Source organism: Vicia villosa, linkage group LG7, assembly GCF_029867415.1.
Source record: "Vicia villosa cultivar HV-30 ecotype Madison, WI linkage group LG7, Vvil1.0, whole genome shotgun sequence".
Lineage (NCBI taxonomy): Eukaryota > Viridiplantae > Streptophyta > Magnoliopsida > Fabales > Fabaceae > Vicia > Vicia villosa.
Window position 1 is genome coordinate 76596817 of NC_081186.1, and position 16618 is coordinate 76613434.

The following is a 16618-nucleotide window of genomic DNA, read 5'->3' on the forward strand; positions in this document are numbered from 1 at the left end:
AATCAACACACATTCTCCATTTTCCATTAGATTTCTTAACAAGTACAACGTTTGAGAGCCAAGTTGAATACTTGGCCTCGGAAATAAAATTTGCCTCTAAGAGGTCTTTTACAGCTTTCTCGGCAGCCTCCGCTTTCTCGGGAGACTGCCGACGCCTACGTTGAACTACGGCCTTTGCGGCTGGATTGATGGAGAGGTGGTGGCAGGCGACCTCAGGGTCGAGTCCGGGCATTTCCGCGGCGCTCCAAGCGAACAGATCAGCATTGGCTCGAAGACAGGCTATGAGCTGCTTCCTCGGAAGGTCTGGGATCCCCTTACCGATTTTCACTGCTTTGTCAGGGTTTTCGCCCAAGGGGACCAGCTCGAAATCTCCGTCCGGAACTGGTCGGAAGGGGTGAGGTGATTTAGATCTCGACTCTTCCCCAGTCTTTTGTTCTTCTTCTGCAAACCGGGCGTCCAGGTCGACCGAGCTGACGTTGGTTGTCTGATGCTGATCTTCTTGAGGATGCTTGTTTTCGGCCCTTGGCTTTTTGTTGGAGCTGGTCGGCGGAGCGATCAGTTCTAATCCTCTGACGGAAGCGTCGAAGATTCTTCTGGCTGCTTCAATATCGGCGTTGATGGTGGCCACTCGTCCGGTCCTCGTGTAGAACTTCATCTTCAGGTGGACTGTGGAGGGTACGGCGGTCAGTTCGGCCAGAGTGGGGCGCCCGATGATGCAGTTGTATAGGGTTTTGCAGTCGATCACCAAGAACCTAGTTTTGACTTGCCTGGAAGCCTCCCCTTCTCCGAAAGTGACAATCAGCTCGACGTAGCCCCATGGTTCAGTGGTAGCTCCGTTGAAGCCTTGAAGGTCTGAACCCACGTAGGGAGTGAGGTGTGAGTCGTCCAGCTGGAGTGTCTGGAAGAGATGGGAGTACATGATGTCGACCGAGCTGCCTTCATCGACTAGGACCCGTCGAACATCGAAGTTCGCCATTCTTGCTCGGACGAGCAGAGGAATCGTGGCGTTTGGAGCTCCGCCGGGTAGCTCTTCCAGGTAGAAGGTGATTGGTTCAGATTTCCCTCGGAACTTTCTCAGTGTGGGGCCGAGGTCCGCGTTGGCACTGAGCAGCTCATCGAACTTTCTCTTTACGGAACTGATGGTGAGAGAGCCCGGATCTCCGCCGTTGGAGACGACCATGGCGAATGGGAATCCTTCCCATTTGCTGAGTGCAGCAGGTGCCCCGACCGATGGTATGAAATCTTCGGGTCGGGTTATTGACAGGGCTACCTGTAGGGGCCTGTTGTCCGGTGAATTCCCCTCGTCAGAGTTTCTGTGGTCGTCCCTTCGGGAAGGTTCCCCTTTCTGTGTGTATTTTGAAAGGCGACCTTCCTTGATCAGTGTTTCAATAGCGTCCTTGAGGTGAATACAATCCTCGGTCATGTGTCCATGGCTCCTGTGGTATTTGCAGTACTTGGACTTGTCAGTTCCTGGCCTCGCGGGGTTTGACTTCGGGGGTCTGATGTTCGACTTTTTGAAGTCAGTGTTTTGGCATTCGGCTAGGATCCTTTCCCGTGAGGCGTTCAGCGGGGTATATTCGTTGAAACGACCAGAAGGTCCACGGCGTTCTTTGATGTCGAGAGACCTGTCGTCTTTCCTTCTCTCGTGCCCGCGCCTCGAAGTTGAGGGCTCATGGTTGGAACTGCGAGCGGCATCGTTGTCCCGTGACGCTCTCGTGGTCGCAGCCTCTGCTTCCTCATATCTGATGAAGGCCTGAGCTTTGCGAAGGAAGGCGTTCATGGAGTGGACCTCCTCAATCTTGATGGCCTTTTTGAAGTCGCTTCCGGGGAGGAGCCCTCGTTCGAGTAGGTACCTTTTCATGTAATCCGCGGTCTGCACTTGGACAGCTTCTTTGTTGAACCTGTCGAGGTAGTCTCTCAAAGATTCGTTGGTACCTTGGATTACTGCCTCAAGGTTTGCTTCTGACTTTGGTTGCTTACGAGACGCGGTGAAGTGGCTTAGGAAAAGATCCTTCAGTTCGGTCCAGGAGTGGATGGAGTTAGGGGGCAGATTCCTGTACCAATTCATCGCGCCTTTCCTTAGTGTGGTCGGAAAGATGCGGCATTTGATGGATCCACGTACCACGTGGTAGTCCATGACATCTTCGATGCTCCTTATATGGTCATCGGGGTCGGTGGTCCCGTCATAGTGGTCCAAGGCCGGTGGTTTTTCCATCCCCCGGGGAAGACGAACATGCCGGATTTGCTCGGACAAGGGACTGCGGAAATCCTCTTCGTCACTGGGTTCAGGGGAGTTTGAATGTCTGCCCCGCTGGGGCTTAGTGCGTGGTTTGCCCGAGATTCTGCGGTTGTCTTTTGGAGAATGCTCGCGGACTTTCTGCACGGCTTTGGAGGGGCCTTGGCGCTCCTGCTCGGGTGAGAGATCTTTGGCTTCAGTGGTTTCAGGTTTCTGATTCTTCCGCGTCTTTCGAGGAGGAGAGCGGGAATAAGACCGCTGGCGCCGGTTTCTCCTCGAGGGGGAGCGAGACCTAGATGGACTGCGCTTGCGACTTCTCCTAGGGGGAGACCGCGAAGAGGAATAGGAACGTGACCGATGGCGCCTCCGCTGGGGGGAGCGATATCGTCGCCTCCTTTCCAGGTCGTGGATGCGGTCGCCCTGTTGGCGGATGAGGCGGTTGGTCTTCTGCAGCTCTTTGAGTAGGAGAATGGCAGTCGGATCAGCGCCCTCGGGAATGTTGATCTGTTCCTCCTCGTCCGGGCTACGGCTTCTTCGTCTGTCAGAGGTGTGGGTGAACGAGGAAGCGTGTTGCCCGTCTCGGGTATCAGTTTCATTCACCACTTGGAGCTGGTCTGGTTCAGTCTGGGGCCGGGTCTGCCCGTCTTCGCCGTTCTGAACCTGTCCTTCAGGACGGGTTTGTTCGACGTTCTGGACTTGTTGAAGGCCGTGGACATGTTGAATGTGCTGAGTCTGTTGCCTCTGTCCGGTAAAAGCACGTTCCTGCCGGCGGCGGTTTGTCAGTTCGCGGCTGGAATCTTCAATCAGTTGTTCCAGGACAAAGGGATCAGGACTGGGTGTGTTGTTGTTGGCCATGACGATGGTGAAAGGTTATGCTTTGATCTTTGTTAAAGAAGGGGGAGCAAGTTTCCCACAGACGGCGCCACTGATCGTACCTGATCAGAAGAATCGTCAAGGCGTAATGTCTGGCTTGAAGAGCAAGATGGGGGGGGTACCTGCAAGGTTCTCCGATGCTTAAGTCAGTAGCTATCAGAGAATGAGGTTTAGAGTTGAGAATAGAATACCTGACCCTCTAGTGAAAGAGGGTATTTATAGCCCCCAGCGCTGGGCCAAGGTTCCCTAATTGGGCCAAATCCAACTGGAGGCCCACGTGCTAGGGAACTGCCAGAACGTCCCATGCTAGGGCTGAGTCAGCAGGAGACTCACGTTCTGGATGCACATAGCGTAGGGTTCGGAGATGGTTGACCGAATCCATGACGCGTGATCTTCGTGCGTGGATAACTCCTTGACGGTTATCTAGTACGCAGGCCCAAAAGTTTGGGCCTGCTCGGCCATGGTCCTCGCGACTGGCAGCTCCTATCTGTTCAGTAATTGGGCCCAAGGGAAGTGGGCCTGCTCGGCTGGTAATCAAGGGTTGGGCCTGCTCGGCCTAGACCAGAACAGTTATAAATCCAAACCATCTAAATGGTTTTAAAATGGTTATGCTTTGGTTTTTGAAAATAACCAACCATGCACCCCTAATAAGAAGTGACAAATAGAACCAACACCTCTCAGCATTCCAGACTTAAAATGCTCGTTAAAGTGGTAAAAAAAAACCTTCAGCATATTCTCTCAAAGGGATTACAACAACCCACATAAAGATTTCCACACTTGGTCAAGGTGACTTCAAGCAAGCGCAATCGGGATGGTTCCGGGTAAGTAAACGATCTTGATAAGAAATTTAACCCATTTGGGTTTTTGTAAGTGAAAATATTCGATGCAGATTAATCGTTCTCTTTTCTTTATTTTTTGAATCTTTGCAAGATATATGGTTATGATCATTGTCTTAGATTGATGTATTATTGTAAAACACATGCAATAATTTTTCGACCCGTTAATAAAATCCTCTCCTTTGGGTTTTAAGAAGAATGTATTTCAGAATCTGAAAAAACCCCAAATTGTATTGATTAGTGTTTATTTATTTTTTTGACCCGTTAATGAAATCCTCTCCTTCAGGTTTTAAGAAGAATGTATTTTAAAATCTGAAAAAACCCCAAATTGTATTGATTAGTGTTTATTTATAATAAAATTAGGGCTTACCCAAAAAATAGATGTACCATATATGACTTGTGTTTGTCAAATTTGTTAATTAAAATCACATTAGGTATAAGTACAGGGCTTGTCAAAAAATCAAATTCAGTTACACATAGCGACCAATTTTTGGTCTACGTGTAGTTTTCCTTAATATTGGTATCTCCTTATATTCATTATTGTTTGATGAATGAAATTAATTGTTTTTTTTTTTACTATTTCGTCAATTTTTGCATTTAAAACTATTTGAACCAAGTGTTGATAAGCAAGAAACTTTATTTTCCTGGTATGATCTCTCTCCCTCTCATAATTCTTTTAGAATGTAGTTATTTTAAATGAATGTGTTCTTTTACTGTAATAAATTCAAAGCAGAGGGGCACTCATCTTTATATGGAAACAAATTGAATGTTAAGATTGCATTAAAATATTTGGAGAAACAAATCCATTCATGATATAACTTTTGTGCATTTATAGTTACAAAACGGAGCAGTTTTCTTTTTCTTTTGAAATCTTGGTTCATTTATATTTTGTATTCTGCCGTTATAATTTGTAAGTGTATGAGTTTTCCATTTTTGGGATGGAATAAGCACTACCATTTATAAAGTGACAAATTTAAAACCATTTTTTCAAACATTAGATAAAAAGAAATTCAAGAGAGATAAACTCAGTGAGAAACATGGGTTGCATTTTAGTCTTATATGAGCACTAGTTTTTCTCGTCCAACTACATCTTCACTTTGAAATTTTTCACTAATCCTTTGACGTCCACTTTGAAACCATGCAAGTTTAGAACTCCAATCCAAAGATTCATCATCTTTCCAATATGGACTCAAAACTATTTGCTCAAGTTTGTTGGCATATTTCATAAAATTCATAGCAAACTCAATTTCATACCAATTGCCAACACAACCTCTCAATTCAATAACTTTGACCTCGTCATGAGAGAACACTTCCACATCACTAGCAACTTGTTGATTTTCCATAGTTTCAGGATATGTGAGCTGTAAAAAGTAGAATCAAAATTTAAACAAGAAATCAAAATATCTAAATTATTAACCATGTTTACTCACCATGACTGAAAGTTTCTGCAAAAGTGGACAAGCTTGTAGGATGGTTAAAATCCTTGAAAGATCAAAGTCTAATTTCTGGGGGGTGACATATGGCAGGTGAAGAATCAAGTTCAACTCCTTGAGATGTTGGAGTCGCTGAGTTAATTTTACGGAAGTTGGGACCTAAACAAGAAAATGTAAGATTCATAAAATATGATTAAAAAGATAAGCAATTCATGTTCAAACATTTCATGACTTACCATTGAATAAATGTCTAATTGCAAAATCTCAAGTTTAGGAAGAGTTGCCAAGAGTCCAAATGCATTAAGATGTTCTTCACTATAAATAACAGCAAGCCGAATGTTGTTCAACATAGGGGTATTAAAGTTCATGTTACCCAAGCGACGTCCACAGTACTCCAATGAAGTGAGTTTAAGGCAATCCAGTAAAGTCAGGTTTACCTCCTCCCAAAAATCGCTGAATGGGGGAAAGCATGTTGTAACCTTGAGATGACAAAGGGATGAACTCACTATCTTTAGTATTGGTGATTCGAAGTTACATTTGATTAAGTGAAGCTCTTCAAGTTGTTTACAGTTAGATAATAAAGTTTCAATGAAAAATTCATCCCCTTTTACAGTATCAAGTGAAAGGAAACTCAAGTTTTTGAATGAAGTAAAGTTATAATCAGTTGGATGAAAAACAAGACAATATTGAAGACGGAGACGCTTGAGAGTTGAAGGCGTAGTCTCTAAAAATAAGTGGAAGGGAAATTGACAAGGGTTGCGTAGACAGCAGCAAAGGGAATATGGAAGGGAAAGTCCACTAAAGAGTAAATCTATAGTTTGAATCCCTCTTTTAATTACAAAACTTATCCATTGATCAATAGAGGTTTGTTGTTGAGAACCTAAATAGAATTTGACCAAGAAAGAATCAATAGTTGTGGCATTAGAATGCTTGAGAAATTGATCAACTCGATTAACAAATAAATCACTAGTATCAGAAGTGAGCATTCTCTCCATGGCAGAACAATAAGTGTAAGGGACATCAATAAGATAGCCCTTTTGTAGTAGCTCCTCCTCAGTGTTTTCAAAGACATTGAAGATATCAAAGTAAAGATCTCTCCTTAAAGTCCAGAGCTTATACCAGCTTTTAGAGAGTATACTAGTTTTCAATAATTCTTTCATGGATAACTTTGTCAAGATGTAAGATATGACACAGTCAGGCAATTCAGGCAATTCATTAGGGCCATCAAACATTTTAACCTGAAATATACCACAACAAAAAAATCCAATACTATAAAACCTAACTGAGGAAGCAAAACCACCAAAAGTAATAGAATAACCAGAGATGACTTACCTTCTTCAATTTGTGGTTGCCTGACATCGTTCTTCTTCCTTTTCTTATAGGTTTCTCTCTCCCACATTAGGGTTATATCTATAACTATATAAAAGATACAATTTTTTGGGCTTGCAGTTCCTAAAATATCGTTTATTTTTTTCAATAAATATAAATAAAATAATATAAATTTAAAAGTTTTTTTTTAATAAGAAATTTTTGTTTAGCGGGTTTTCAACCTAGAACCTTTAGACACCACACGTAAAAATTAATAATATTTCTGAGAAGATTTTAAAAGTTAATATTATCAATATCGGTTACTTTGATAAACGAATATATTTTCAAATAAATTGTTTTCCACAAAAATTGAGAGTGAGTAACATTGAAGAGTTTGGTAGCGAAAACCGTACCGTCAGGTTAGACCGGTTATACCGGAAAACGGTCCGATATCCGATTTAATATTTATTGAAAACCGCCTGGCAATAAAACCGGACAAGAAACCGTCAAACCGGATCAAACCGGAGATCCAAGCAGAAGCAAGCAGTAGCATGAACTGAGTTAACACTTACCGCAGCAATAGTTGTGGTGCGTGATTGAAGCCACTAGAGATCCTCCGGTTAACCATATGGTTCAGTGCTATGCTATTCTTCTTGTTTAGTTATGAGTTGAGAAAGTAAGTGGAGAGAGAAGAGTTGACAAAAGTGATTTTTTTTTTTTTATTTGAGCCGAAAGGAAAGGAGATTGGAAAAGGATACGCTAAACTTAAAATTAAAAGTTACTCATTTATTATTTAGTTAGTGGTATTCAATATTGTAAAAAAAAAATCCAAATAACCAAGTTTAATAAATAATTTACACCAAAAACCATGTTTTCGGCAAAATTACGCATATGACCAGGTTTCAGAGGTGGCTCCCTCATGTGGCGCCATAGGCCAAATTCCCTTAACTCATGCGCCACCCAGGGTGGCTTCAATGAGTATTTTGGCCTTTTTAGCCACCTAGGGTGGCGCCTACTCTCATTTGCTTTTTTTTTTTTTGTTTTTTTGACCAGACACAACCATACTGTACAATCACATGCGAATAAAGTTGACGGAAAATGAATGCCTGAGTTGATTTGAGGTGTGCTTGCCACTGGTGAACTACAGTCGACTTGACCAGACACAACCATACTGAACAGTGTACACTGTACAATCACATGCGAAGACTGTATGCTAATTATTTTCGGTGACACAGAAAACCCTAACCAAACCCTAACCCTTAATTTTCAAAAAAAAAAACATAGAAAACCCTAACCCTAAATTTTCAAAAAAAAAAAAATAACAGTAGCATGTAGGCGCCACCTGGGGTGGCGCATTAGACAAAATTTTTCCAGCATGGCGCCACCTGGGGTGGCGCATTAGTGTATTTTCTTTTTTTTTTGTTTTTTTTTGCCCTAATTTTGTCTAGTGGTCCCCACTGCCAAAACCCTAATCTGATCCGCCAGCATGTGATCTACCTGCATCGGAATACTGTATGCATGCATGCCTAGACAATTCAGCACCGAACACGGGATGCAGGCCTAGTCTATTCTGCCAGAAACAATTAATGCATGCATGCCTAGACAAAGTCAGCACAAAACACGGGAATGCATGGTCATTTCAACACAGAATGCATGTGAACCCATCTTTATCACTTTAATATCTGTATCACATGCATGCTCACCACTTGGCCCTCATGCACTTAACATCAACAACCACCAACCCTCTATAAATACTCTCATATACTTGCTTTCTTTTCACCAACATATATTCTTCTTCTTCAAAAAACCACTTTGCATTTTCAATTCCGCAGAAAACTTAAAGAGTTCTTGAAAATGGCTCAACAACTTCTTACCATGGGTGAAACACACAGAGGAACTAGAGCGAATTTGGCGACCTTTGTAAGTTTATACTTATTTATTTCTAAACATCTATGCGTATATGATATCCAGTTTAATCGATTTATTTGTGGTTCTTAGGCTGTTGACCGATTCCGTACACGTTCTCACGCTTACGTTGAACCCGACGAGAGGATTATTCCGAATCTCCAAGCATGTGGCTTCGGACATATCATAAAAGTTAACAACAACACCATAGACAGAAAATTCATCCTTGCCTTACAAGAGCGATGGAGGCCTGAAACCCACACGTTTCATCTTCCAATAGGTGAGTGTACTATTACTCTAGAGGATGTTTATATGTTACTTGGTCTGCCCATTGATGGCAAGGCTGTTAATGGATCTGTTCAACATGCTAATTCAATGTGTGAGAGAGTGTTGGGAAGAGATCTAGTTGTGCCTACTCAAGGTTCAAGAGGCCAGGGTATCAGTCTGGTCTCCCTTAGAGATTACTATGATGAACTCGTCTTGATGGACAACTTTACTGAGGAGCATGTTTGGTTAATGACTAAGGTTTATATAATGTTGATGTTTGGTAAACTTTTATTCCCGGAGTCGACAGGTAACACTGTCAACTTTTTCTATTTAAGTAAATTTGACAGTATTAGCAAGATTAGGAAATATAGTTGGGGTCCGCCGTTTTGGCGATGTTATACCAGTCTCTTTGTAAGAACGCGGTTGCCGAGAAGTGCACCTTCTATGGATGTGCGTTCCTCCTACAAGTATGGGGTTGGTGGAGAATGCCGACGCTGTCCCCGGTAGGCAGGAACAACTACACGTTCCCTTATGCAACAAGGTACGTCTTTTTCTCTTTTTCAACGCTATTCCTTGAATGCTAACTATCTTTTTCATAAAAATCTGAAATAACATTTTTGCTCTTTATTTTTTAGGTTCTGTGGTCCTAAATTGGATTACAGTAAGAATCCGAGGGGGAGTGTTGTTTTATATCGGGACCTAATTGATCACCTCCGAGCTGAAGATGTATTATCCCTAAACTTTTATATGATCATATAGATGTATTACAATTCATCATGCTTTTTAATAATATGTTATTTTTTCTCCCACGCAGTTTAATTGGAGACCATACTTGTTGCTAGACCATGAGCCAAACGAGAGTGACCGGGAAGTTTGGACTGCAGTAGTACCGATAATAAGGTTCAACATCATTGAGATGCACCAATCTGACCGTGTGAGACTGCAGTTTGGCATGCATCAACCGATCCCGGATCCCCCCACTGATTTGGGTCGCTGGCATATTAAAAGAGTTAACAATCAATGGGACCACGCAGATTATCGTACATTCGCACCTGAATTTTGTGAGATGTGGAGGCAGCGTCGCAGCCGTCTGTTACAATTCTCGGTTGCCCAACTCCCCATGTTTCCAACCGCGACATACCTTGCTTGGTATAGAACAGTCACAACCCCCGATATGTATGTGTCAGACCCCTACTACCTACACGACCCCCGCCAACAACAACACGCACAACAACCACCCCAACAATACGCACAACAACCACCCCAACAATACGCACAACAACCACCCCAACAACCACCCCAACAACGACAACAACGCCAACAACGCCGACAACGCCAAACATCCGAACAACCTGACCATGAGGAATTTCAAACAACACCAACAACGCCCTACCAAAGTCAACCCTTCCAACAACAATCATGGGGCTTCACCCAACAACTCCGTGACGCCGACCCCTCCACTAGGCTACCCGTCCAACAACAATCGCGGGGCTTCACCCAACAACACTACGACGCCGGCCCCTCCTCCTCCACTAGGCAACCCATCCAGCAACAATCATGGGCCTTCACCCAACAACACGGCGACGCCGGCCCCTCCAGCTACAATAGGCAACCCAGCCCCGACATGGGTCTAGATGACAATTACGACCCAAACGAGCAAATGACCACTCAATCGTCACAGTACGAATTTCCACAACACCAACAATATGGGTACACCACACCCCAGCAAACAATGCCATTTTTTCAAGGTCAATCAAGCGCTGGATTTTACCGACCATGTGACGCAACTCCACCGCCAAGACAAATCTTTGAGGGCATGGGGACCCGACTATTTGACAGCAACATACAAGAATACATGTCCAATGAGCGCATGGAGGGGCTAATCCGAGGACCGCCTACCCAGACACAACAAGAACAACCAAGGAATAGGGGGGGTCGTGGAGAAGTCGGTCGTCGAGATCCTTCCAACCGGATTCGAGTAGTTCCAGATTGCGGAACTGGCGGTGAGAGGGGTCATGGTCCGGCGTCGGGTCGGAGGGGTCATGGTCGGAGGGGTCGTGAATAGCATAATATCCATGTTTTATTATTTATCTTTTGTGTACCGTATTTGTAATGTTTGAACTGTATGACCGTATTTCTAATGTTGTTTCTGCATTTCTTGTATTTGTAATGTTTGGAATGAATGACATGTGGTGTTTCATTATTTATTTAATTGTTAAAACAATTTTGTTAATAAAAAAAAAAAAATTAAAAAAAATAGTATATAAACAATTAAAAAAAAACAAAAAAAAAAACAAAAAAAAAAAATATATATATATATATATATATATATATATATATATACATAGGCGCCACCCTAGGTGGCTAAAAAGGGAAAAATATGCATTGATGCCACCCTGGGTGGCGCATAGGTTAAGAGGTTTTGGTCTTTGGCGCCACCTGAGGTGGCTCCTATGTGGAGACCACCTCTGAAACCTGGTCATATGCGTAATTTTGCCGAAAACATGGTTTTTGGTGTAAATAAATTATTAAACATGGTTATTTGGATTTTTTTTTTCCAATATTGTTTTAAAAAAATAACTCGGTTCAATAGACTAATTGTTATAACAAAATTATATAGGTATAAAACATGTCAAACTGGATGATTTTTTTTGGCTATAAACCACCGGTTTAGTCCGGTTCGGGGGCGAGTTCTGGCATCTCGGAGTTGCGGGGGATCGAACCGTGGTTCTCCCTACCAAGTCCAGCGCCAATCACCACTGGACCAACTAACGATTGGTCAAACTGGATGATTTAGTCTATATAAAATATAACTAGCACTTAAATTTTTTAAAGATATCTTATCATAAATAAATTTACAAGTTCATAATTTAAATTCAAATTTTATACAGACATTACACAATAAAATAATACAAAATTATAAAGTAGAACTGCAAACAAACTTTAATCGCAACATAATTTACTTAAATAATATATAATTAAATAATTTATAACCAAATAATTTCATTGTCTACTAAATTTAATTTAAAGGAAGGAAAATTGTTTAAATTTTGGGATCTCCTTCTTCAATATCAAAACTATATGCAACAAAGTCAACCGTCGGCAACATCTTTATTTTTATTTTTTTTATTTAATTTTTTTATTTTTATTTCTATTTTTTATTAAAATAATCAAAATGGTGTCGTTTTAATTTTTTAAATAATTTTTTTGTTAAAATGCAATTAAACCACCGGTTCATAAAAACCACCGATTTTTTCGATTTTAGCAGTTTACACCGATTTTGACCGGTTCAATAACATATCCGATCAAACAATTGAATCAGACCAGTTATCTGACTGGTTCCCGGTTCGACCGGTCCGACCGGCCGGTCTGGTCCGATTTTTAAAACACTGGTATTCAAAACTAAACCAACTTAAAAAAATCGTAAATCAAACCAAATCAAATCGAAATCGCAAACACTGCATTTGATTCGAATTTGTTTGGGTCATCTTTTAACAAAACTGTACGGTTCAGTTCAGTTTGCGATTTGTATTTTATAAACCTACAACCGAACTTTTACTTAACTCACATTCAATCCAGACTTAAACCTATTATACCTTAGCCTTATGATTACGAACAATTTTCTCATTCTTACACATATGATTTCAGTCCCGATCTTCTTAAATCTCTAATAAAATTACCGCGTCTTCTTTATCACATACATCTTCTCTCTTCTTCTTGAATCTCTACTTTCTTATATTCTTTCTTTTTTACCTTCTCATTTTTATGCAAATGTTTCCTATTTCAATTTCGTTTTTATCGCACATCTTCTTCTCTAAACTCTCAACTCTTTTGTTATTTTCTTTTTCATCTTCACTAATATCTCATCTTTTTTTTTTCATTATAATAATTTCTATATTGTTTTATGTTATATTTTATGTTTATTATTTCACTTTTGTCTAATTTAATTTTTATATATTAAATGGAAAGTTATTGTCAAAATATGACGAGTTTTATTGTTATTTGATAGTGTATGAATGTCTAAATACAAAGTTATGTTGTCATTTATAAGTTTATATATGGCTCAATAAAATATTTGTAAAAAACCAAACCAAACGAACCGCATTTGTTTGGTTTGGTTTTCTTCTAAAAGCTAACAAAACTAAACCAAACCGCACGATTTTTTCTCTTGCGGTTCGGATGATTTTTTTCGTCAAAACCGCAACCTACATCGCGAACACCCTTGTAGAGTATCGATAAAAAAACAAGATAATAGAAAGAACTCAAGTATAATGAGTGTATACTTTCAAGTAGAGCTGTCAAAATGGGTTGGCCAATATGGGCCGGTCCATCAGACCCGAAAAATCATAGGGCTCGGGCCTTAAAATTAGAGCCCATATATTTCAGGGCTTTTTAGCCCAACCCTAAAAAGCCGGCTACCCATTAGAGCTAGCCCATATAGGCTGTGGGTAGCCCATCAGGCCTGCATACTTAAAAAATATATTAATATTTATATTTTCTTACTCCAAATAGCACATTCATTTTCCTCCCTCACTAAATTTTATCTCTATTTTATTCAATCTTTCTTTTTTAAATAATATACATTAATATAATCAACATTATTTCATCGTATTATATTAGTTTTTCTCTTATGTAAACTATTCAAGTATTATTTTATACAATTTAGACATATATATTGTATTTAGAAACACATTATTGTATTTATAAGAGATAATATAGTACTTAAAAATGTATTATGTTTAAAATAATATAATTTTTAATTTAATTTATAATAAATATTATGAAATTTTTATTTTATTTTTTAAAATAAGAAAGTCCGTTTAGGCTCGGGTAACCCGAAGCCCATCTAGGGTCGGAATCGGGTAGTAATTCTTGAGCCCATATAACACAGAGTCTTTTTGACCCAACCCTGAAAAGCCCAGAATTCATTAGGGCCGACCCGTATAGGGTCGAGTAGCCCTTTTTAACAGCTCTACTTTCAAGGTTCTAGAGAGAAAAGAATAAACAATTTCCAACATATATTTCAATATCTACTACAATTCAAAAAGCTCTGGGAAACTTTTCTTTTTTTCATATATTCAAATTAATTTTATGCCCATATTTGTTGCATATAAATTTTAGGGATAATACATATTCACCCTCTGCCAATAGGGCGAGTTTTGGATTTTCCCCCTATTAGTTCTTTTTTAAGATTCCCCATTATACCCCATTATAAAATACGAATTCCATTTATGTCACCCCATATTTCTTGTTTGGCTGACTAGACATAAGGAATCTGTTTACTTGGCATCTCACGTGGTTATTTAAATATTTTTTATTTTTAAATTATTTTTTAAATTCAAGTGGCATTTTTTGTATTTTTAAAATATTTTTTAAATCCAAGTGACATTTTTTTAATTATGACATTTTTTACGTTCTATAAATTAATGTTTGGGCCTAAGCTCGTACTTGTTGCAATTAAAGCCCATTTGTATGAGTCTATTCTTAATTCATAAGTGTGTGTCTTTGCTTTATAAAGACTTATTTTGCTTTTATAGTAACCGAGGTGGGACTATAATTATGCTAGTATTTTGAAACACCACTGACCCACCATTTCTCCTACACCAATGACCCATCTACATTATAATATGTGCTTTCACTCTCCATTTGATCACTGGCTACCCAGAATAAAATATACAACATTATATACAATTGTACATGCCAAATTCATACTTTCGATGCCTTCGAAATCATTGTTGGCAGTTGTGAGAAGCTTTTCACCAGCAAAGATAGAATTGGTACCGGCAAGAAAACACAATGCTTTTGGCATTGTTATACGTGTTGTCGCAACTATGCGAATCATCTCCCATATTATGATAAGAATTGTAGTCAAGTTTTTCATAGATAATAACTCAATATTATGATTGCAACAAATTGATTAATAGGAACAAGTGCATTAATGGGAACACTTTCTGGATGTGTAGGAAGTGTTGATAATGTATGTAGCAAACCTACAAGGTATTCCTCAGCTTCTCCGAGCCCGATAATTCCTCCTGCAAACATTTCTCACCATGTCAGACTATGATGTAAAAGATTCAAAGAAATTAGAGTTTGTTATGAAAATGAATGATAAATGGTGATCTTAGACTAAAGAATAGAACAGACATGCAATGGCTGAACTTGACCGACTGAACAAACTATTGACAGGTTCCAAGGGGTATTTGAAGCCAATAAGATTACTTACCAGAGCAAACATTAATCCATGCATCACGAACATATTCAAGAGTTTGAAGGCGCTCATCATAACTCCTTGTTGTGATGATGTTTGGATAGTATTCCCTAGAAGTGTCAGGATTGTGATTATAGGCAGTAAAATCCGCCTTCTTGAGTTCACCAGCCTGATCTTTATCGAGCATGCCAAGGGTACAACACACCTCTATCCCCATACCCCTAAAACGATAGAGATAAGTGGCAATATTTGAGAGTGCATGGGATGATTGGTGTTGTTGTTGCTGTATGTAAATTAATAAGTCCCACATCGATTTTTACAAAGATAAAATAAGTCTTTATAAAGCACAGACACAAACATACTTATGAATTAAAAATAGACTCATACAAATGGGCTTTAATTGCAACAAGTACGGGCTTAGGTCTAAACATTAATTTTTAGAATTCATAAAAACTAATAAATATTCTGTAAAAATAATTTATAAAAATTATTAAAAAAACAATTTAAAAAACGTAAAAAAAAGTCATAATTAAAAAAATGGAACTTGAATTTAAAAAATATTAAAAAAAATGCAACTTGTATTTAAAAAATACTTTAAAAATTAAAAAACCACGTGGGATGCCAAGTAAACAGATTCCCTATGCCCAATCAGCCAAATAAGGGATAGGGGTAGCAGAAATGAAATATTTATTTTATAAGGGGGGAATCTTAAAAATTATAGGAGGAAAATCAAAAACTCGTTATTGACAGGGGGTGAATAAGTATTATCCCTAAATTTTACTTTTATTGTATTGATCATATTCAAATTCATTTCATAAATATTATTTTAATTATATTCAAATTCGTTTCATACTCATATTCATATTGTGTAATATAATTTCTAAATATAATTTGTTAGACTTTGCAATTTGAACGTAAATGTAATCAATTCATGTTCCTACAAGTAACAATCTTAGAATGAATTGAGATATTAGATATATGTCTCTTACAATTATTTGGAGCATCACAATTTTAGAAACGACAATACATATGCTTTCGCTCAGATATTTTTATTTTTTGAATTGTTTTTTTTTGTGTCTAATTTTCATCTTCTTTGTTCCTAATTCTAGAATAGTTTCGGATATAAATTCTAATTATTATTGTAATTATATTTTATACTCATTATTATTTTAATATATGTTGTTTATTGTTGTAATTAATTGCATGTATTTCTATTTAAAAGTTTATCATATCTACGAATAACAGCCTTAGAATGAAGATTGAAATATATGACAATTGCAATCATTTAGATCGCCAAATTTCTAGAAGCATAATACACATGCTTTCTTCCAGATATGTCATACCAATTAGATTTTTTGTTTAATTTCCTTCTCACTTATGATTTTCTTTAAAATATAACCATACATTTCCGGTGCTAACACTTTCCCCTTGCATAACCAAACCCCGTACCTAGATCTTTTTTTATTAGTTCCTGCTTTAAAAACTTCTGTGAATTTTATTCTCTCTTTTCCCATTTCTTTGGAAACAATAAAGTGCGGTGGCGACTTTCATT

General features: G+C 39.0%; 3 protein-coding genes across 4 annotated transcripts; all 3 read right to left on the reverse strand.

Annotated features, from left to right (window-relative positions):
* Positions 1-1128: 1128 nt before the first annotated feature.
* On the reverse strand, positions 1129-3091 carry LOC131619386 (uncharacterized). The gene is made up of 3 exons (XM_058890489.1): positions 2123-3091; positions 1411-2011; positions 1129-1205 (listed from the first exon to the last, which is right to left on the reverse strand). The coding sequence occupies exons 1-3, from the start codon at positions 3089-3091 to the stop codon at positions 1129-1131; spliced, it is 1647 nt and encodes a 548-aa protein (XP_058746472.1).
* Positions 3092-4944: 1853 nt separating this feature from the next.
* On the reverse strand, positions 4945-7425 carry LOC131620880 (putative F-box/LRR-repeat protein At4g00320). Of its 2 annotated transcripts, XM_058892059.1 has the most exons (6): positions 7259-7425; positions 7100-7165; positions 6711-6830; positions 5615-6616; positions 5376-5537; positions 4945-5306 (listed from the first exon to the last, which is right to left on the reverse strand). In XM_058892059.1, the coding sequence occupies exons 3-6, from the start codon at positions 6735-6737 to the stop codon at positions 5001-5003; spliced, it is 1497 nt and encodes a 498-aa protein (XP_058748042.1). In that variant the 5' UTR covers positions 6738-6830; positions 7100-7165; positions 7259-7425; the 3' UTR covers positions 4945-5000. The 2 variants fall into 2 exon arrangements, with proteins under 2 accessions (XP_058748042.1, XP_058748043.1); XM_058892060.1 differs by having other exon boundaries at positions 5074-5272; positions 6711-7425.
* Positions 7426-14735: 7310 nt separating this feature from the next.
* On the reverse strand, positions 14736-15283 carry LOC131619387 (biotin synthase, mitochondrial-like). The gene is made up of 2 exons (XM_058890490.1): positions 15082-15283; positions 14736-14890 (listed from the first exon to the last, which is right to left on the reverse strand). Exons 1-2 carry the CDS (start codon positions 15281-15283, stop codon positions 14736-14738), a joined length of 357 nt encoding a protein of 118 aa, XP_058746473.1.
* Positions 15284-16618: the final 1335 nt, after the last annotated feature.

Bases quoted from the DNA above. Each gene is read 5' to 3' on its own strand.
- LOC131619386 (XM_058890489.1), bottom strand. From the start codon at position 3,091: ATGGCCAACAACAACACACCCAGTCCTGATCCCTTTGTCCTGGAACAA. The intron at 2,012-2,122 runs GTACGTGGATCC...ACCGAACTGAAG, and splicing joins ATGTCATGGACTACCACGTG to GATCTTTTCCTAAGCCACTT. The intron at 1,206-1,410 runs GTATTCACCTCA...TGCTGCACTCAG, and splicing joins TGGACACATGACCGAGGATT to CAAATGGGAAGGATTCCCAT.
- LOC131620880 (XM_058892059.1), bottom strand. From the start codon at position 6,737: ATGTCAGGCAACCACAAATTGAAGAAG. The intron at 6,617-6,710 runs GTAAGTCATCTC...GGTATATTTCAG, and splicing joins GCAACCACAAATTGAAGAAG to GTTAAAATGTTTGATGGCCC. The intron at 5,538-5,614 runs GTAAGTCATGAA...TTTCTTGTTTAG, and splicing joins AATTAGACATTTATTCAATG to GTCCCAACTTCCGTAAAATT.
- LOC131619387 (XM_058890490.1), bottom strand. From the start codon at position 15,283: ATGGGGATAGAGGTGTGTTGTACCCTTGGCATGCTCGATAAAGATCAG. The intron at 14,891-15,081 runs GTAAGTAATCTT...AAATGTTTGCAG, and splicing joins ATGGATTAATGTTTGCTCTG to GAGGAATTATCGGGCTCGGA.